The sequence below is a fragment of the Mytilus californianus genome, unplaced genomic scaffold (assembly GCF_021869535.1).
Source record: "Mytilus californianus isolate M0D057914Y unplaced genomic scaffold, xbMytCali1.0.p SCAF_67, whole genome shotgun sequence".
Classification (NCBI taxonomy): domain Eukaryota; kingdom Metazoa; phylum Mollusca; class Bivalvia; order Mytilida; family Mytilidae; genus Mytilus; species Mytilus californianus.
This window is the reverse complement of record NW_026262720.1, coordinates 451,276-475,052: the sequence shown is the minus strand read 5'-3', so window position 1 is coordinate 475,052 and position 23,777 is coordinate 451,276. Positions and strand designations below refer to the sequence as shown.

At 33.9% G+C, this 23,777-nt stretch overlaps 1 protein-coding gene across 1 annotated transcript in view; it reads left to right on the top strand.

Annotated features, from left to right (window-relative positions):
• Positions 1-254: 254 nt before the first annotated feature.
• Positions 255-23,777, top strand: part of LOC127707359 (uncharacterized) — a 51,041-nt gene continuing 27,518 nt past the window's right edge. The window contains exons 1-2 of the mRNA XM_052211863.1: positions 255-567; positions 11,162-11,824. Of these exons, the coding sequence (XP_052067823.1) occupies positions 285-567; positions 11,162-11,824 (946 nt within the window). The 5' untranslated portion in view covers positions 255-284. The remainder of the gene's footprint in view (positions 568-11,161; positions 11,825-23,777) is intronic.

Genomic DNA, 23,777 nt, shown 5'->3' with positions numbered 1-23,777 from the left:
ATCATGTATATGTTAGATTATTTGACAGTGAATGACTGCACACAATTACCTGTGAATAAGTTATCATAGGCACCTTTATTTTTGTTCCTCGTCTAAAAGCCACATTGAGTCCTCAAACATGGAACAAAATCTCACCTCAAAACAGCCACTATTTATAAGTTTAATCAGAATATTTCGTATTTCCATACAGTGATAACAGATTATGTCAGATAAACAAAAGAATAATTAAAATAGGTCTTTCAAATATCTTTGTAGATAATAAAGTTCCAACTGAAATCGAATTAATGGCTGACAAAACATCTGTACCTTTGTACCTCAAATTACTTGAGTCAGGCTCTGAGAAAAAGAGAGACATACGTTTAGTAATCGTTGGAAAGAAAGGTGCGGGTAAGACCTCATTGGTTAAAAGATTATTCAACGAAGGAAAGAAAGGTGCTGGACTAACATCATTTTTAAAAAGATTGTTTGGAGGAAATAATGCAGATGTAACAAGCACAAATGGAATAGAAATTCATATGATAAAATGCAAAGCAAAATCTGGTGATAGCATTTGGAATAGATTAGAAGGTATGGCATGTATGGTATTATAAACAGTTTAACTTAACTGTTTTTCCTTTCTCTACAACAGACATGTTATGTCTATGAATTAACCATTACATCAGTTTTAAGATCAGAGCTGTTTTGACAAATTACATCACTAATTAACACTTGTGGAAGTAAGGTTTCAACCTGAAACAAAATGAAACAGACTAATTTTAGTTTCAGATTTATTAAGTCACCTTATCTATTCGAAAAAATGCTTAAAATGTAATGCACTACCCACTATCCACATGATCCATTTCTGCTAAAATTTTATGACGACTCCTAGATCTTTGTGCACCTCAGTTTTAGGAAAACGCTTTAGTTATTGCGATACTCATGCAGTAGCAATATTCGCTTTAGTAAAAACCTTGCAATAATTTCTGAATTTACAGTATTAGATTTCAAAAACCGGTCTGAACATATCAAAGACATTGAAATTGGTATTTGCTGCTGCTCTGTAAGAATGTATCATTAAGAAGCAAGAGCAAAGACTGATCAACTCTGAATAAGAATAATGTGTATGGTTAGGATGACATGTCTTCATGTTTACTTTTTGAACTAGCATGTTAACAATCCAGCTCAGAAAGTTGGTCTCGAACAAAGCAGGGTTAACATTTAAATTATATTAACATGTTCTAGTCCTGAACATGCATTTGATTTGCAGCTGAAGGTTGAGCAGCCATCCATCATCATCACCATCATCACCTGACACCACCATTATCCAATTTCAGCATTTTTGTTTTGCCTTGAGTAAAAAGTTTTAAATTGAGAGATATAAGTGATGCTAATCCGGTGTCAAACTATTTGTGTAACCTTTTATATTCTAGAAGGTAGACGACACTTATGCTTCATACCTTGTATATAGATGCCTCATATTACGAAGTTTCCGTATTTCATATGTCCAATGTCCTTGACCTCATTTTTCATGTTTTAACATCAGCTTAAAAAATTATAGCGTTTTTTGTCATATGAATTTCTGACTTATTATCAGTAATAATATAATGATATTTGGTGTAAATGATCCTTGCAAGGTGTACATGTTCGTCAGACAAGGTTCACCTGACCTTTACCTCATTACATGGATGTTTCTCATACTAGAAGCAGTAGGTCGGAAGTTGAACTATATCTGGTGTGGAAAAATATTAAGGTGTACATGTCCGTTAGGCAGGTTTTCTCTGGACTTGACCTCATTTTAATGGTTAACTGGTAAATATGATTTTTTTTTTGTGTTTTCGTCTGTTTAATATAGAAGCTATAGACCAGTCAGAGCTCAGACATAAATAAGTCTAAATCTGCTTTTGACTCATAGAGGTCTAAATTTGTAGGTTTCAAGATTTGTCTCCCTTTAATTTAAGACAAATTATGACTTCAATAAGTCAATTAGTGTTAAGCAAGAAATATTTGACCTGAATCAAAAAGTTGCAAATATTGACTCCTACAAGTCGATAAGTTACCAAAATTGGTCAACATCAAGACCCAAGCACATTTATAAAAAGGTCAAGCATCTACATGAAATTATGACAACATTGAAAGACAATGCTTTGTCTTCTAAAGAAAAATATATATGAGAGTCTAAAAAAACGGAGATGTTTATTTACTTTAAAATGCAACCATCTATAACCACACAAAATGAGGAAAACAATCTTATGTTAAGTAAAAATGTTCAATTAGATAATTAAATATAGATAGCTCAGGTCCGTCTGAACTCTCAGACAGGTTTATGATGTCATAGGAGGTGCACTTTGGCCACCAATTAAAATTAAGTCTTTTCATAAACATAAATAGACCTAAACAAGTCTGTCATTTTCTGACTAAAATAAGTCTGAAAATGAAAACACATTGTTTGTCTTCTGTAAGTCAAAAACAAAAAAACTATTTGTTTATGTCTGAGCTCTGACTGTAGACTAAATAAATCGGTTCAATACTGAATTTCACAGTAACAACTAAAAAACATGTAAAGGGGGTATTAGTCCCACTATGTGAAAGCTCTAGTTTTACCAAGTGATTATCAGGCTCTTGGCTTTCTTGGGAGCTCTTGCCTCAAATAGTTTGACTATGTAAACAGTGTATAGAAATGTTTTCTTTTTTCAAATTTTAAAATAATCCTTGTTATTTATCTTAGGGTGTTAACTCTATTCACTTTACAATTTTGTTCGAAATTCAAGTGGAAGAGAGAAAAAGCTGTTTTTGTACATTTTAATTTTAAGAATGACTCCCCCCTCCCTCCAACCTACATGGCAACAGTCGCTAAGAATAGGATAATAAAAAAAGAAAGAGATGTTACCAAGGGGTCAATGGAGTATCATAAGTCAAGAAATGTTATATGCAAGTAATAGCTTTTATAGTTAGGAAAAATATTTGAAAATATTTGAAATAAAAGTATGCTCACAATACAAAGAGATACATCTCCAACCAACCAAATGTTTTAGACCATTTCTTGTAGTAGTAATTGCTCTTTAAATATAAATGATTGAGTCTCACAAACACGATTTTTATAGACTTAGCATACCCCATTCTAGAAAGTAGCTTGTATATAGTGTTTAACCCGATGAAGTTTGGAGACTTATCATAACCCATTCTAGAAAATAGATTGTATATAGTGTTTGACCCGACGAAGTTTGGAGACTTATCATAACCCATTCTAGGAAATAGATTGTATATAGTGTTTGACCCGACGAAGTTTGGAGACTTATCATAACCCATTTTAGAAAATAGATTGTATATAGTGTTTGAATTGAGGGAGTTTGGAGACTTATCATAACCCATTCTAGGAAATAGATTGTATATAGTGTTTGACCCGACGAAGTTTGGAGACTTATCATAACCCATTCTAGGAAATAGATTGTATATAGTGTTTGACCCGACGAAGTTTGGAGACTTATCATAACCCATTCTAGGAAATAGATTGTATATAGTGTTTGACCCGACGAAGTTTGGAGACTTATCATAACCCATTCTAGAAAATAGATTGTATATAGTGTTTGACCCGACGAAGTTTGGAGACTTATCATAACCCATTCTAGGAAATAGATTGTATATAGTGTTTGACCCGACGAAGTTTGGAGACTTATCATAACCCATTCTAGGAAATAGATTGTATATAGTGTTTGACCCGACGAAGTTTGGAGACTTATCATAACCCATTTTAGAAAATAGATTGTATATAGTGTTTGAATTGAGGGAGTTTGGAGACTTATCATACCCCATTCTAGGAAATAGATTGTATATAGTGTTTGAATTGAGGGAGTTTGGAGACTTATCATACCCCATTCTAGAAAATAGATTGTATATAGTGTTTGAATTGAGGGAGTTTGGAGACTTATCATACCCCATTCTAGAAAATAGATTGTATATAGTGTTTAACCAGATGAAGTTTGGAGACTTATCATACCCCATTCTAGGAAATAGATTGTATATAGTGTTTGACCCTATGAAGTTTGGAGACTTATCATACCCCATTCTAGAAAATAGATTGTATATAGTGTTTAACCCGATGAAGTTTGGAGACTTATCATACCCCATTCTAGGAAATAGATTGTATATAGTGTTTGACCTGATGAAGTTTGTAGACTTATCATACCCCATTCTAGGAAATAGATAGTATATAGTGTTTGACCTGATGGAGTTTGGAGACTTATCATAACCCATTCTAGGAAATAGATTGTATATAGTGTTTGACCCGACGAAGTTTGGAGACTTATCATACCCCATTCTAGAAAATAGATTGTATATAGTGTTTGACCTGATGAAGTTTGGAGACTTATCATAACCCATTCTAGGAAATAGATTGTATATAGTGTTTGACCTGATGAAGTTTGGAGACTTATCATACCCCATTCTAGAAAATAGATTGTATATAGTGTTTGACCTGATGAAGTTTGGAGACTTATCATAACCCATTCTAGGAAATAGATTGTATATAGTGTTTAACCCGATGAAGTTTGGAGACTTATCATACCCCATTCTACGAAATAGATTGTATATAGTGTTTGACCTGATGAAGTTTGTAGACTTATCATAACCCATTCTAGGAAATAGATTGTATATAGTGTTTGACCCGATGAAGTTTGGAGACTTATCATAACCCATTCTAGGAAATAGATTGTATATAGTGTTTGATCTGATGAAGTTTGGAGACTTATCATAACCCATTCTAGGAAATAGATTGTATATAGTGTTTGACCCGACGAAGTTTGGAGACTTATCATAACCCATTCTAGGAAATAGATTGTATATAGTGTTTGACCTGATGGAGTTTGGAGACTTATCATAACCCATTCTAGGAAATAGATTGTATATAGTGTTTGACCCGACGAAGTTTGGAGACTTATCATAACCCATTCTAGGAAATAGATTGTATATAGTGTTTGACCCGACGAAGTTTGGAGACTTATCATAACCCATTCTAGGAAATAGATTGTATATAGTGTTTGACCTGATGGAGTTTGGAGACTTATCATAACCCATTCTAGGAAATAGATTGTATATAGTGTTTGACCCGACGAAGTTTGGAGACTTATCATAACCCATTCTAGGAAATAGATTGTATATAGTGTTTGACCCGACGAAGTTTGGAGACTTATCATAACCCATTCTAGGAAATAGATTGTATATAGTGTTTGACCTGATGGAGTTTGGAGACTTATCATAACCCATTCTAGGAAATAGATTGTATATAGTGTTTGATCTGATGAAGTTTGGAGACTTATCATACCCCATTCTAGGAAATAGATTGTATATAGTGTTTGAATTGAGGGAGTTTGGAGACTTATCATAACCCATTCTAGGAAATAGATTGTATATAGTGTTTGATCTGAAGGAGTTTGGAGACTTATCATAACCCATTCTAGAAAATAGATTGTATATAGTGTTTGACCCGTCTTTCAGTCAGATTTGTTTTGATATGCCAACTCAAATACTTTATATTGGGTTGCAGCCTTACTTGACACCACTAATGATCGGATGATCCCTATTGATTTTAGGTCAATATCAATGAAGAAATAGACCATTTTTGTCGAGCCTGTGACTTTTGTCGCAAAAGCGAGACATAGCGATCCTATATTCCGTCGGCGGTGTCCACAAATATTCACTCTGTGGTTAAAGTTTTTGAAATTTTAATAACTTTCTTAAACTATCCTGCATTTCAACCAAACTTGTACAGAAGCTTGTTTATGATCATAAGATAGTATCCAGAAGTAAATTTGTAAAAAAAAAAAAGTGTTTATCCGTATTTTACTCATATATGGACTTAGCTTTTCTGCCAGTTAACATAACTTTCACTCTGTGGTTAAAGTTTTTCAAATTTTAATAACTTTCTTAAACTATCATTGATTTGTACCACACTTGGACAGAAGCTTGTTTGTGATCATAAGATAGTATTCAAAAGTAAATTTTGTTAAATAAAAAATCCTGTTTATCTGTATTTTACTTATAAATGGACTTAGTTTTTCTGCCAGTTAACATTACATTCACTTTGTATTTAAAGCTTTCAAAATTTTAATAACTTTCTTAAACTATCATGGATTTGTACCAAACTTGGACAGAAGTTTGTTTATGATCAAAAGCTAGTATCTAGAAGGAAATTTTGTAAAAATTTATTTCCTGTTTTTCCATATATTACTTATAAATGGACTTAGTTTTATTCCAGTTAACATTACGTACAGTCTGCAGTTAAAGTTTTTAAAACATTTATTAGATTCATAAACCTTCTTGGATTTTTACCAAACATGAACAGAACTTCTTGCAATCAAAAGATAGTATCTAGAGGAAAATTTTTAATAATTTTTTCCCCATTTTTGTTAGCCTGCGACTAACAACAAAAGTAGGCGAGACACTGGGTTCCGCAGAACCCTTACAAATTTTATGTTCACATATTAGTTAATTGATACTAAATTAAAAGCAACATATTGATTTGCAACCTTATTTGGATAAATTGTCATATAGATTTTGATTTCATACTGTCTTAAGAGCAAGGTAAAAGTCAAACAGACGACAAATTGTGCAGAAAACTAGTTTCAAGATTCTAAATCAACTTCTGTAAATTTGATTGGAATCTTACTTGGATTTATGGTCTCATTATTATGTCATATAAAGAGAAAAGGTCCCTATTAATTAAAAGGACATGTGACTATGGTCAAGTTGCTTAAATATGTTAAAATGGATGAAATGTATGCAAGTCGTTTCCAGTTGCTTAACCAAATACCACAGATCGGGGGAAGGGAGGTTTTTAAAATCTTCTTCTTTTTCAACCTTTTTCCATTTTTAGCTCACCTGACCTGAAAGGTCAAGTGAGCTTTTCTCATCACTTGGCGTCCATCGTCCGTCGTCGTCGTCGCCTGTTAACTTTTACAAAAACCTAGTTCTCTGAAACTAATGGCCTAAATTTAACCAAACTTGGCCATAATCATCACTAGGGTAACTAGTTTAAGAAATGTGTCCGATGACCCCGCCTGCATACCAACATGGCAGACATGGCTAAAAATAGAACATAGGGGTAAAATGCAGTTTTTGGCTTATATCTTTGAAACTAAAGCATTTAGAGCAAATCTGACAATAGGTAAAAATGTTCATCAGGTTGAGATCTATCTGTTCTTAAATTTTTAGACGAATCCGACAACCCATTGTTGGGTTACTGCCCCTGAATTGGTAATTTTAAGGAAATTTTGCAGTTTTTGGTTATTATCTTGAATATTATTATAGATAGAGATAAACTGTAAACAGCAATAATGTTCAGCAAAGTAAGATCTACAAATAAGTCGACATGACCAAAATTGTCAGTCGACCCCTTTAGGAGTTATTGCCCTTTATAGTCAATTTTTAACAATCTTTCGTAAATTTTTGTAATCTTTTACAAAAATCTTCTTCTCTGAAACTACTGAGACAAATTTAACCATACTTGGTCATAATCATTATTAGGGTAGCTAGTTTAAAAAATGTGTCCGATGACCCTGCCTTTCAACCATCATGGCCGACATGGTTGAAAATAGAACATAGGGGTAAAATGCAGTTTTTGGTTTATATATCTGAAACTAAAGCATTTAGAGCAAATCTGGCAGGTGGGAAAAATGTTCATCAGATTTAGATTTATCAGCCCTGAAATTTTCAGACGAATCTGACAACCCGTTGTTGGGTTGCTGCCACTGAGTTAGTAATTTTACGGAAATTTGCAGTTTTTTGTTATTAGCTTAGATATTGTTATAATATCTAATATCTTATACTATTAATTATGATTTTAACCTTATTTTACATGATTTCCAAAGCATCAGTAAATATAGGTGAGTGACACAGGCTCTTGAGAACCTCTATTTTTCACTTTAACTTGGAAGTCAGATGTACTTTAGGTTCTAGAGAATGTTAGACTTACATGTCTGGTTGTGAATTTGGTGCTTTAATTTTTGCCTGGTGGTCTATTTTAATTAGAGATTCTTCGAGAGGTCAAAAAGAAGGTTAGGGTTTTACAATAGAACCCTATTAGGAAACTTTTATTTTCGTGTTTAAATGGTTGTTACTTGAAAACTTGACCTTTGACTTGGAACATTATTTTAAAATATCACAAAAAGAGATAGAACATTCTTTTCATTGTGACAAGACATATCAAATGAAATATAGAAGGGATCCCCAGGGGTAATGTCTAACACTTGCTGTTCAAGAAGTTCAAAAATCTTGTATATGGTTGATATCCCTTCCCCTGAACCATATGTTTTCCTGTTTGACACATCAAGATGCATTGAATGATAGATTTGATAAGTCATCAGTAGTCATCCCGACCTGTACATATGTAAATGTTTAAATATCTTCTAAAAAGTTGAGATCCTCCACCCTAAATCATATATTTTCCTGTTCATATCAAGAAGAACTGCATTAGATAGGATGTGGCCCTAGGTAACATTAGGCACGTGACTTTTTTTTAAAGACATGAATAATCATTCTGTTACAATCATTGTAAATAAGAAGATGCGGTACGAGTGACAATGAGACAACTCTCCATCCAAGTCACAATGTATAAAGAGCTAACAATTATAGGTAAAAGTACGTCCTTCAACACGGATCCTTGACTCACACCGAGCAGCAAGCTATAAAGGGCCACAAAATGACAAGTGTAAAACAATTCTAACAGGAAAACCAACGGTCTAATCTTTATAAAAAAAAAGAACCATCTGTAAACCACATCAACAAATGACATCCACAACAACAGACTTACTTGTTTTGGGTGTGTCAATCATACACTAAAGTTTGCTCCTTTTATCTTATTCTATCAAAACTTTTCAATCCTACAAACGAATATTGATACAACCTTTCTGATTCTGATAGATTTGCAGAGTGTTTTTGTAGAATTATTGATTGAATTAAACTGAATGAATAAATGTATTGTGGAGCTGTTAAATGCTTTTTACATGCCCCTGCTACTAGGCAAATGGCGCATTAAGAGTTTTGCACTCTGACGTAAGTTTTTCTATTCAAAATTTTATGGAACTCATATATAATGGTAAAAACCAAAACTCAGTGGCGGATCCAGAGGGGGGCGTAGAGGGCGTACGCCCCCCCCCCCCTTTTGCTTGCACTTTTTTTTTGTAAAATGATTTATCAGACTAGATTTCGTGAACTTTGCCATTTCCGTGTATTTAATTTTTATGGGACAATTCTTTACTTATAAAGATATTTTTCGCTCGTATTCACTGTAATATATTATTGATTATGTCAAAGTCATGTTTCGCTACGGTGGAGTTGACCAGTACATAGAAAAAAAACGTCACTCGGTCATTTTGAAATTCAAATTACAGTAACACATTGCTTAGGCTGAGGATGACAAGCATGACGCCTTCAAAGCGACAAAGTATTGAGCATGAACGTATTGACTTCTATTTCACAATTCCACCCAACAGAAAGTAATACTCTATTACACTCTCATGAAACAAAAAGTTCCACAGCAATATTATCATTTACCTACGAAAACATGTTTAAACCCACACGCCCAAGCCCATTAATAACATTGCTGAATAGTGATCCCCAGTCAGTAAGCTCTAGATATAGATTTAAAGTCTAAGGTACGGACCATTTGATTTGAGGGGGCAGTCTGAGATATTTTAGAGAAAAAATTCTGACCCTGATTTTTGCCTTAAACAAAAATTCTGGCCGTATCTGGATTGAAAACAATAATCTTTTCCACTTTTTTGCTATTAGAAAAAAATATTTTCAACAGAATTATTTAGCATTAAATGAACATGATGAATAAAAAACTGGCGTGATTTTTTTTTTTTTTGGGGGGGGGGGGGGGGGGGGGTGGGGGGGTTGCATGTGAATCCCATATCTGACCGGGATGTCTGTTTCGCCGAACTGATATACTGAATACTTTTTTCAAGGCCCGACTGCAACCTGCCTGCTGGGTGTGGCCTATATGTCTCCATGTATCGACCGTCATTCACAACTTCATTGTCATTTCCGACTCATTCGTAGCCTTTGGTTGATTTGGAACCCCTCACTTCCCTTGTTGTTCAACCAAACATTTGGATAAAAATTGCTTGTTTGTCTTTCTTCGTGTCGGTCGTATTGTAAATTTCATTGAATAGCCGTATATCTTGTTTACAACAAGAAATCTGTGAGGTTATGCTAACTAACCATACAACAAACGAGAATTTTCCATGTCCATTTTTTACCGACAAATCCCACATCAAATATATTAATTAGTACATAGCTTTGGATCCACCCAATCATTTTATAATAGAAAATTATTGGATAGAATACGGTACCAAAAATGTACAACTCCTACACTTTAACTATAAAATGCATTTTACACTTATTTTATGTTTTTTTAGCCAAAAAAGATAAAAAAAAAAAAAGGTAAAAAAAAAACCTTTAATACTACGCCCCCCTTTTCCAAAATCCTGGATCCGCCCCTGAAACTTGCACACATAGTTTGAATTGGGGTAGTGAGTCACTTACCAATCTAGAGTTATGCCCTTTATTACTTGGAAAATTGATTTGTTTTTTCGTTTCCGCACTCTAACTTAAATAAAGGCAACAGTAGTATACCGGTGTTCAAAAGTCATAAATCGATTGAGGAAAAACAAATCCGGGTTACAAACCAAAACTGAGGGAAACACATAAACTATAAGAGGAAAACAAAGTTTTTATTTAGTTTGCCTATTATAAATTTTATGAAACACATTCACAATGCTAAGAACTAAAAACTCGCTTTTGGGCAGTGAGTCATTTACCGTTCTAGAGTTATGCCCCTTTAGAAATTGGAAAATTGCATTTTTTTTCCTTTTCACAGTTCTACCTTTCGTTTCCACTCTTCAACTTTTGTTTCCACACTTTAAATTAAGTTTGCCTTATGCAAATTTGAGGAAACTCATGCTAAATTCCACAACACGCAAACAAAGATCGAATCAGGGCAATGAGTCATTTAGTCTTAGAGTTATGCTCCTTTTTGACTTGGAAAATTCCAAAGCATGAGCAGGGCCATTTGTGTCCTCACACACATTATTCCTCTACATTTTTTATCCAATAATTTATTACAAATCTTTTTGATCACATTTTAAGGGAAACACACAGTAGTTTCATTTTTATTTAATTATAGGCAACTATGAAGAAACTGAACTTCATGCAAGATTATTAAAACCATACGAAGAAAAACTAGCCAGTGAGGACAGCTCAGCCATCATTGAAGAAGCAGCCCAAAAGACGTTTACGGACACCACTTCACCAACAGGTTTTGTTAAATCAAAGGAACCAAGAACAGTATTTCAGACTAAAAAACTTAAACCTCCAGTAGACACTCAAATTATACACCCAGTAGCCACTGAATATAAAGAAAAAATCTCAGAAGACACTAAATTTAACTATTCAGAGGGAGCTCATAAAACTGTCAAAGACAACACCCTCATTACCATTTTGTACAGACGTGTTGATGAATCAAAGGAATCAAAAACTTTATCTGAGCAGCCTGAAAAAATAAAACCTCCAGTAGTCACTCAAGTTGAACCCCAAGCATCTCAAGTAGCCAATATTTATCATGAACAACAGCAAAACCTGTCATTAGAAAAAGCTCATAAAGATATCAAATCCATGATGGAAAAATTTACAGTTGATTTACATGACAAAGAGGAATATGCCAACTTGTTATTATGGGATTTTGCTGGCGATGAAGAATTTTACCACACACACCAAACATTTCTGTCCCAAGATGCAATTTATCTTGTTGTGACAAAACTTAATGAGGCTGATGACAAAAATGCACAAGGTAAGTATTGATATGATGTTTGATACATTTTTATTGTTATACGACCGCAAAAATGTTTTTGCATTCGTATATTGCTATGATGTCGTCGTCGTCTGCGTCAGCGTCGTCCGAAGACACATTTGGGTTCCAGACAATAACTTTAGTTTAAGCGAATGGATCTCTATGAAATTTTACCAGAAGATTCAATACTACAGAAGGAAGGTTGGCATTGATTTTGGGGATTATGGTACCAACAGTTTAGGAATTAGGGGCCAAAAACAAGCATTTTTGTAGTTTCCGGACTATAATTTGTGTGTAAGTGTATGGATCTCTCTGAAATTGTACCACAAGGTCCCATATCACAAAGGGAAGGCTTGGATTGAGTTTGGGGTAATTGCCCTAAACATGCAGGAATTAGGGGCCAAAAAAAAAACATTTTACTAGTTTCCAGACAATAACTTGTGTTTTAGTGTATGGATCTCTCTAAAATTGTACTACAAGGTTCCATACCACAAAGGCTGAGATTGAGTTTGGGGGTAATTACTCTAAGGGGGGTTCAAAAAGTTTAGGGGGGGGGAAATTTTTTTAAAATTTTTTTTGTGGGATCATATTTTTTGAAAAGTTTCAAGAAGAAATCTTCAATTGCACATAATTGTGCAATAGCAAGAAATCTTCAATTGCACAGTATTGCGCAATAGCAAGAAATTATCAAGTGCACAGTATTACCCAATAGCACAGTATTGCACAATAGCACAGTATTGCACAATAGCACAGTATTGCACAATATCACAGTATTGCACAATAGCAAGAAACCTTCAATTGCACAGTATTGCGCAATAGCACAGTATTGGGCACTAGCAAGAAATCTTCAATTGCATAGTATTGCGCGGTAGCACAGTATTGGGCAATAGCAAGAAATCTTCAATTTCACAGTATTACGCAATAGCAATAAATCTTCAACTGCACAGTGTTGCGCAATAGCAAGAAATCTTCAATTGCACAGTATTGCACAATAGCAAGAAATCTTCAATTGAAAATAAATACAAATCTTTTAACCAATTTCATTGGGATTAATTTAAAGTCTTTATTTTTTTGGGATTCTTACCTTGTAATAATATTATGGATATTTGGCCAGTTTTTTAAATTGGTCTACATTGAGGTCAAAAGGGTATAAAATAAAAACTTCGTTTGATTTCATCAAAAACTGAATTATTGCGGCTGTATGATATGCTGACTCATATTGTGCATTTAGATTTTTTATTTTGGGCCCTGTTTTCAAATTAGTCCATATTAAGGTTTGAATGGTTCAAAATTAAACATTGTTTGATTTCAACTAAAATAAAATTTTTGGTGTTTATTTTATATGCTGAATCTAACCATGTTGCTAGATTTTGGATATCAGACCATTTAAGGTAAATTAAATGTCCCATTTCAAATTTTTTAAGATCTTTGACCACATTTATTTTGTGTCAGAAACCTATATTATGTCAAAATTTGATCACAATCTAAATTCTAGACAGTATCTAGCTTGAATATTGTGTCCAAACTTGCCCCAACTGTTCAGGGTTTGACCTCTGTGGTCGTATCAGGCTGCGCTCAGCGAAGCATTTTATTTATTATTTTTCTAAGTTTGAGCATGTTGAGATAAACACATTTCTGTTAAATACAGCTTTATAAATAATCCATTTTAAAGTATTTTAATTTTTATTATCGAAGAATTAACCTCTTTAATATATATATGTTCATGATGTTAAAGATCAAATTTACAAATGTTACAGGAGGGAATATTTTCATGATTATATGGTGTCGACTTGACAGAGTCAAATTAGATCTGTTTAAGGGGAATCACTCATGATAAGTCATTTATATTTGGTGCACAGTTGTATTAGCATTGTCATATCTTATGTCAAGGTTTAAAAGAAAATCATTTGGCCCTGTAACTTCATTCATAGTTCATATTTTGCATATTTTACATGTAAAATTATTGCTATTTTCATTTCCACATTTGCATTTTACTTTCAAAATACAAAGAGTTGAGATATCTATCTGTGTGAACAGTTTATTTAAATCATGTTCAATGATGTAAGTTAAAGATTATCAAACTTTTCCCCCCTTATTGTATTTTGTCTTCAGTCGAAGGTTTTAGGATGTAATTTGTTTTGATTAGAAGGAGGAATATAGTAAAGCAAATATATGTCCTTCTGTCACCTGTTCATTTGCCTCTTTTTTCTTTTCAAATGATAGTTAAAGTTCAACTTGACCAAACTTTCTGAATGGATAATGTGCAATATGGTCATTTTTTGTCAAACCACCAAATTTGATTTAATTTGTCATTTTATTTCTCAATACAATAACCCTTTAGAAAATGGCTACTTAGCAACAAGTGTTGCAGCCAAGTTCAAATCAATAAATATGCTAGATATGTAGTATTAACCTATCTAGATTCAAGATTCATCCTGTATAACAGAACATTTATACATTCATATACATTTAAATCAAACATACAATATAATGCAGGTGCGTAGCTACGTTTACATCAAAACGCCCAGGCTTGCACATGAATTTAGGAGAACTCAATAATCTGATGTTCAGTAGTTGTTGTTTGTTGATGTGGTTCATAAGTGTTTCTAGTTTCTCGTTTTTTTTATATCGATTAGACCTTTTGTTTTCCCCGTTTGAATGGTTTTACACTAGTAATTTTTTGGGGCCCTTTATAGCTTGTTGTTCGGTGTGAGCCAGGGCTCAGTGTTGAAGACCGTACCTTGACCTATAACGGTTTACTTTTATAAATTGTGACTTGGATGGAGAGTTGTCTCATTGGCACTCATACTACATCTTCCTATATCTAATCAATAGTTTAATCTAGATACATTAAAAGAAATGGTTCAAGCACATGAGTCTTGTAATTCTTTCTTCAATGGATTGTAGTTAAGATAAAGTGACGAAATTTACTTTTTAATCAAATTGCATCATACTATATATTTGTTTATTTTCTGGCAGTCTGAATCTACTGCGAATTTTACTCAGTTTCCTATTGTTCAAACCAATTCTTATCTGTTGAGATACATTATGTGGTTTGCATTTTAGTTGAGGCTGCAACATTTATGTTGCGAAAACCAGACTTATCGATCCTAGATTCTCTCAGCGTTGGCGTTGTCAACATTTCGGTACAGTCTGTTTTGCAATGTTTTAAAACATCAATAACTGTCAAACCTTCATGAAATTTTAGGTGTCAGAAAACTAATTCAAAATCTATCTATTCAACCAAATTATGCAAATTTCACAGCTTTCTAAATATTTTTCCTTAAGTTTAACTTCATAGAAACCAGAAATATCCTGAATTGCACATGTATCATTTTTCTACATGCCAATTTTTAACCTATGTTAAAAGTTTTGTAAGGAAATGCTAACGTTCGGAAAAAAGGTTTGACAGGCACGAGGACCTTGCAAGGTACGCACATACTAAATATAGTTATCCTATTACTCATAATAAGAGAGAAATTAACATTTCAAAAAATCTTAACCTTTTTTTTCAAGTAGTCACTGAACCATGAAAATGAGGTCAAGGACAATGGACATATGACAGACGGAAACTTCATAACATACGGCATCTATATACAAAGTATGAAGCATCAAGTACTTCCACCTTCTAAAATATAAAGCTTTAAAGTAGTTACTTAACGCCGCCGTTGCCACTGCCGCCAAATGACTATGTCTAGCTTTCTGCAACAAAAGTTGCAGGCTCGACAAAAAACAGTAAAGTTCTGAAAAATGAAAAAAAAAAAAAATACTTTCAAAATTTTGCTTCGAATTCGGACATTATCTTGTCCACATCAAAAAGGTTCTTTTAAATTTTCATAAAATTTTATGAAGGTTTAACAAAGTAATTGATGTGTAACAAACTTTAATCTCAGACTGTATTTACAAAACAACAAAGTCCTTTTATCAGTAAAATAGGAACAAAATAAGAATATACATGTATTTTCATTATGCTCTGGATAGTGACTTTTGGTCATAAAAAAGCTTGTGACAAACTTCCATAAAATACCAAGAAGAATTGATAAAGTTATTGATGTTTGAAAAACTTTGACCTTTCTTCCGAACGTTAGCATTTCCTTACACATTTCCTTACAATAGAAAACTTAACCTTGTTCACTGATCCATGAAATGAGGTCGAGGTCAGATGAAAACTGTTTGACAGGCACGACAATGGACAAGTCCATATTTCAGATACAATAAGCAATAGGTCTACTATATCTGGTGTATGGAATGATGGTAAGGTGTACATGACCAACTGGCAGGTGTCATCTGACCATTGTCATGGTTCAGTGGTTAAAGTTAAGTTTTTGTGTTTTGGTCTTTTTTTTCTAATAATATATGCAATAGGTCAACTATATTTGGTGTATGGAAATATTTTACGACGTACATGTCAGTCTGACAGTTTTTTTTTAACTTGACCTCAGTTTCACGGTTCATTGCTCAGTGTTAGATTTTTATGTTTTGGTCTGTTTTTCTTAAACTATAAGCAATAGGTCAACAATATTTGGTGTATGGAATGATTGTAAGGTGTATATGTCTGTCTGGCAGGTATCATCTGACCTTGACCTCATTTTCATGGTTTATTGGTCAATGTTAAGTTTTCATGTTTAAGTTTATTTCTTAGATACTATGAGCAGTAAGTCAACTATATGTAATGGATGGATTGATTGTAAGGTGTACATGTCTGTCTGGCATGGTTCACCTGACCTTGACCTTTTTTTCATGTTTCATTGGTCAATGTTAAGGTTTCCTGGTTAAGTTCGTTTCTAAGAAACGATAAGCAATAGGTCAACTATATTTGGTGTATGGAATGATTGTTAGGTGAACATGTATTTCCAGTTTGGTTTATCTGACCTTGACTTCATTTTCTTGGATCATGTTAAGTTCATGTGATACTTGTAGTAAAGCTTTATTTTTAGGACTATCAACATAAAATCAATGGTCAGTAAAGCAGGCGAGACATTTCAGCGTGTGCACTCTTGTTTTTGTATGACCCCGCCATAGCGGAGGGGGCATTAAGTTTTACCCTTGTCCGTCTGTTAGTACGCAGTACTTCCCAAAGTTGTTTTCCGTTCTCTAACTTTAGTTTGCCTCAACCAAATGTTATGAAACTTTTACACAATGCTTATTACTACAAAACACAGATCAAGTTTGGATTTTGGCGGTGTCACTTCAATCTTTCTAGAGTTATGCCCCTTAACAAATGGAAAAATTGCTATATTTTTTCGTTTCTGTTCTCTAACTTTAATTTGCCTCAACCAAATGTTATGAAACTTATACACAATGCTTATTACCTTAACACACAGATCAAGTTTGAATTTTGGTGGCTTCACTTTAACCGTTCTAGAGTTATGCCCCTTTACAAATGAAAGAATTGCCGAATTTCTTGTTTCCATTCTCTCACTTAAGTTAGCCTCAACCAAATGTTATGAAACTTGTACACAATGCTTATTACCACAAAACTCAGATCAAGTACAAATTTGAGTAGTGTTACTTTTACTGATCTTCATGGACACATTCCCCATTTATTTTTTTTGCAATTAACAGACGGTCTGGGATTAATTTCTGTTGACGTGATAAATGTGTAAACTTTGATAGATTGATATGAAACTTGGAAATAAGGGAATCTTCAAGATCAAGAAAAACCATTTAAAACATAGTTCGATTTTTTTTTTAATCCTGTATTTGACTGAAAAATGGATTAAATCTTTAGAGTCATTATTACACTTCTACACTGACATCAGCAATCCTAGGTGAGACACATGGTTCCAAGGAACCCTTTACAAATTTTTATATTACACCTGGCCATTTATGAAAATTAATTATTTCATGTGTCCATTAACGGAATATTTTGCTATTGATCAGTATTTAATGACAGAAATGCACTTTCTTGATAATTCATGAGCTTTCGGGGGCTTAAATTTGCCCCTTGAATCTTTCAGGAGGTTTTCTGCCATTGCCCCGCTAAGGGCTCACAGGCCTCACAAATTTTGATATTCTTGTAACATTCCTTTGGTCATACAACTCTTAACGTTTCTACATATTTATGTATATCCCTTAGTTTCAAATGATTAGGTTGGAGTGTTCCTAATGAAAAGTAAAATCACAAAAATACTGAACTCCGAGGAAAATTCAATCGGAAAGTCCCTTATCACATGGCAAAATCAAATGACAAAACACATCAAAAGAATGGACAACAACTGTCATATTCCTGACTTGGTACAGGCATTTTCAAATGTAGAAAATGGTGGATTGAACCTGGTTTTATAGCGCTAAACCTCTCACTTTTACGATAGCCGCATCACATTTAATAATATTGATAATGATGCGTGAACAAAACAAACAGACACAATAGGTAAAAATGTCACAAATAAAGGTAAAAAGTCTAATTCGGTAGGTCACATTCGTGAAAAGGGAACGGGATTGTAGTTACGACATAAGGAACATATCCGATATCATCTATATAACAGATATTCCATAACGGTGAACCAACTCGTGAAGGAGGTAAATCCTGAAAAGTGCTTCTGAAGCAAAAAAATTTATAAAGTGTTGTTTCATTTATCTTGTACATTTGCTGTATGGATCAATACATGTACACCAAATATCTTTTCTGTTCAATTATATTTTTAGATTTTGTCTTTTATCATGTGTGAATTCAGTATAAACATGAAAAAGTTTTTTTCCTGCTTGAGCTGTCCACAAAGATCTTGACCGATTTCAATTCTTTTTTAAAATATAAACAATGCTTGAAGAAACTTAGCATTTAGGTATTATTGAGCGTAATTTGAAACTTCTGCATTCTACAAGAGAACCTTGATCCATCTTTGTACCCCTACTCAGAAAGAGTTGATGTATACAGTGTATACCCTGTCGCTCTGTTAGTCGTCCGATGAAATTTCTTTAAGGTTTTTATAAGGTTCCAGTAATTTGGTATCAGACTTCAGTATTCGTGAATGATATACTGGGTAATATATTTCACATTCATGATATACTGTGTGATGTTTTTATACGAGCGCAAAAAAATTTTTTGGGTCGTATATTGGTATGACGTTGGCGTCGTCGTCGTCTATGTCCAGCGTCGTCGTCCGAAGACACATTGGTTTTCGCACTCTAACTTTAGTTTAAGTGAATGGATCTCTATGAAATTTTACCATAAGGTTCAATACCACAAAAGGAAGGTGGGGATTGATTTTGGGGGTTATGGTACCAACAGTTAAGGAATTAGGGGCCAAAAATAAGCATTTTTGTAACTTCCAGACATAACTTGTGTGTTAGTGTATGGATCTCTCTGACATTGTACCACAAGGTTCCATATCACAAAGGGAATGCTGGGATTGATTTTTTGGGTAATTGCCTCCAAATTTTAGGAATTAGGGGCCAAAAAGGGGCAAAAAACAAGCATTTTTCTAGTTTCATGACAATAACTTGTGTGTAAGTGTGTGGATCTCTCTGACATTGTACCACAAGGTTCCATATCACAAAGGGAATGCTGGGATTGATTTTGGGGGTAATTGCCTCCAAATTTTAGGAATTAGAGGCCAAAAAGGGGCAAAAAACAAGCATTTTTCTAGTTTCATGACAATAACTTGTGTGTAAGTGTATGGATCTTTATGAAATTGTACTACAAGGTTCCATATCACAAAGGAAAAGCTAGAATTGATTTTGGGGGTAATTGCCCACAACGTTTAGGAATAAGGGGCCAAAAAGGGGCCAAAAATTAGCATTTTTCTAGTTTCCAGACAATAACTTGTGTTCAAGTGTATGGATCTCTCTGAAATTGTACTGCAAGGTACCATACCACAAAGGGAAGGCTGGGATTGATTTTGGGGGTAATTCCCTAGAAATTTGAGGAATTAGGGGCCATAAAGGGGCAAAAAAAAACAAGCATTTTTCTAGTTTCAGGACAATAACTTGTGTGTAAGTGTATGGATCTTTATGAAATTGTACTGCAAGGTTCCATATCACAAAGGGAAAGCTGGGTTTGAGTTTGGGGGTAATTGCCCTAAATGTTTAGGAATTTGGGGCCATAAAGGGGCCAAAAAACATGCATGTTTCTAGTTTCAAGACAATAACTTGTGTTCAAGTGTATGGATCTCTCAGAAATTGTACTCATACATATGAACCTCCCAACGTGAGTACAATAATCCCGTTTTCAGGGGTCTCCTCCCGTTGAAGACAAAAAAATCCTGTGTATGAAATATTTCATGAATGAAAAATTTCAGCCCAACATATCTGGTGTAACTGACATTACCTGAAGTTATATTTTATCTGTAAATCAATTAACATGCATAATTATATGGCTTCACTTGTCACCTTGGGTGTCAAACATACTGGTAATCAACGATTTTTACCTCAGGCTAATTGCCGTTGTGTAATAAAACTTTCTATTTAAAATGAATGTTGGGTTACTTCCCTTGATTTATCCAGTTTTAAGTTATTTTCCTTTAAATAATGTAAATTTTTAAAAGAATATAAATAAAATATAAATTGAACAAATAATCATAAAAGGATGGTAATTAAATGATTTTAAATGTCTTAGGACAAATAAAAAAATAATAATTTGAAAATTATTTGAGGGGTCTTAACTTCCTTTCAAGGCTTAAATTGAAATTTATATAATAACTATGACCCATGATCACAGTTGGAATGTGTTACTTATCATGCATTAAAAATCTACTTGCATAATAAAGATAAAAAAAAAAATCTACTTGCATATAGATATAAAAATAAGATCTACTTGCAGATAGATAAGCAAATGTTCAGATTGCAATGAATAATGGTCAAAAAGATATGACCTAAAAAATTTAAACATACTAATAAAGAAGAATGTTAGATTGAACAAGTTCAAAGTTTAAAAAGATAGAGAAAATTTATAAGTACAAGGGTACTATAAACATAATACATTCGGATGGAAAGTTGAAGAAAACACACTTTAACAGACAATTTCTACAGCACACGGTTACATTTACGACAGAATTTATGTCGATTAAAAACCTCCTGATCTGAGTCCTAATCTCCTGACCAAAATTTCCCAAACTCCTGATCTGAGTTTCACAGTCCAATACATGTATGTGTACTGCAAAGTACCATACCACAAAGGGAAGGCTGGGATTGAGTTTGGGGGTGATGAATCATAAGGGGGTTCAAAAAATTGGGGGGGGGGGGGGGGGGTGGGGGGTTGTTTCCTTTTTTTTCTTTAAAATTTTCCATTTTAAATTGGTTATTTCTGATTTATATATAAAAGCAAATAATAATGATATGGTTTGAATAGATAAATTAAAAATTTTTAAGTTCTTAGACCACATTCATTCTGTGTCAGAAACCTATGCTGTGTCAACTGTTTAATTACAATCCAAATTCAGTGCTGTATCAAGCTTGAATGTTGTGTCCATACTTGCCCCAACTGTTCAGGGTTCGACCTCTGCGGTCGTATCAAGCTGCGCCCCAGCGGAGCATTTTATTCACAATCTTTGCTCGTCAACTTTTTTTTTCCGGGAAATACAAGTCAGAGCTTCCTGGTATTGTAATCAGGCTTCATGTGAAAACACTACCGTATAGCGGGTTATTTTCACAAGGTTTTTTTTTTGCTTATTTTGGCGGATAAATGAAAATCTCAAAAATAAATTCCGCGAAAATTTATGCGGTATAGGTTAGTTTTAACAACATAAATGCCAAAGGGCATTGAACATACATGTATTTTATAAAATGGCTGTCAGGTGTGTATACCCTTATCAATTAGTGTCAAATAGATTAAGAGTGTTAGGTACTCTATCAGGTAATTACCCTTATTAATTAGTGTCAAATTGCATAAGAGTTGTAAGTCACTCTTGATAATTTTATAACCTAATTAGTAAGTATATCAAAGGTCGGGTCAATTTCGTAACTTATCAACCGTAAAATTTAAAGAAGTGTGTATACCTGTGACAAATATCTAAGTTACCTGTATTCTATTGATTACTGCCACTTGCATTGAGTGTGTAGGTAAAGGTAATATCTTTGGTTAGCTTGCTTGCTAGCTGAACTGTGAAGTCAGTATTAGGTAAGGTATACTACCCTCCTTTCGAAGTAGCCTAGTCCTACAGACAGATAGATTGGTTATCTGTCGGACTAGTCTACTCCTAAAGGAGGGTAGTTTACCTAACCTAATAATGACTCCACGGTTCAGCTAGCAAGCAAGCTAACCAAAGATATTACCTTTACCTACACACTCAATGCAATCAGCTGTAACTGTATCAGAATATAATCAATAAATAAGACGTCATTCTGGTAAAAAAATTAACCATAAAATATAGACACTTGCTTCTCAATTTTTACAGCTTTTTATCTGCAACAATTTCAGTATTCCCCAAAATATTTAATTGGGATTTAAGAATCCACCAAAATAAAAGCCGCAAAATTTTTTCGTATACTTTGTTGCCTCTAAATCGCAAAATTTTACACCCGCGAAAATAAACCGCTATACGGTATTTTGTGTGAGGTATTTCCCAATTTGTTGATTTTAAACTTCCTGTATAACACATACCTTAATACAGGTTTTCTTACACATAATTATATATAATGACAATGCAAGAAATGTTTGTCTCATTTATCTCAGAAAATACAATTCATAGCCCTCTGAAAATTTCAATCAACATTTACATGAGCATGCTAAAATATGTGATGTCTTTTCATATTTATTGCTTTTTAACTTTACACATGATAGACTATAAAGTGGCTTATACATTTGTATGCACCTGTCCTAAGTCAGGAGCCTGTTGTTCCGCAGTTGTCGTTTGTTGGTGTGGTTCATAAGTGTTTCTCGTTATACCCCCGCTTTAAAAAAGTGGGGGTATACTGTTTTAGCTCAGTCCGTCCGTCCATCCGTCAGTCCATCCGTCCGTCCGTTCGTCGCATCTTTCTCAGGAACTACATTACAAGGATTTCTGAAATTTGGTTTCAGGGTTTATATAAGTCAGCTATACCGTGTGATGTGTTTTCAGATTCATCACTCAACAACTTCCTGTTTACCGAACACTTGTATCATTTTACACATGATAGCCAAGATGAAAATTTTTGTCATTCTCGGGAAATACAATACATAGATTTCTGAAATTTGGTTTCAGGTTTTATATAAGTCAGCTATACCGTGTGATGCGTTTTCAGATTCATCACTCAACAACTTCCTGTTTACCGAAATATTTGGGCGGGGGTATCATCAGTGAGCAGTAGCTCGCAATTTCACTTGTTTTTATACGACCGCAAAATTTTTGCGGTCGTATATTGGTATGACGTTGGCGTCGTCATTGTTGTCTTCCGAAGACACATTGGTTTTGGCACTCTAACTTTAGTTTAAGTGTATGGATCTCTATGAAATTTTACCATAAGGTTTAATACTACAAAAGGAAGGTTGGGACTGATTTTGGGGGTTATGGTACTAACTGTAAAGGAATAAGGGGCCAAAAAGGGGCCAAAAATAAGCATTTTTGTAACTTCCAGACATAACTTGTGTGTTAGTGTATGGATCTCTCTGACAATGTACCACAAAGTTCCATATCAAAAAGGGAATGCTGGGATTGATTTTGGGGGTAATTGCCCGAAACGTTTAGGAATAAGGGGCCAAAAAAGGGCTGAAAATAAGCATTTTTTTAGTTTCCAGACAATAATTTGTGTTCAAGTGTATGGATCTCTCTGAAATTGTACTGTAAGGTACCATACCACAAAGGGAAGGCTGGGATTGATTTTGGGGGTAATTGCCTCAAAATTTTAGGAATTAGAGGCCAAAAAGGGGCAAAAAACAAGCATTTTTCTAGTTTCAGGACAATAACTTGTGTGTAATTGTATGGATCTTTCTGAAATTGTACTACAAGGTTTCATATCACAAAGGAAAAGCTGGAATTGAGTTTGGGGGTAATTGCCTTAAACGTTTAGGAAAAAGGGGCCGAAAATAAGCATTTTT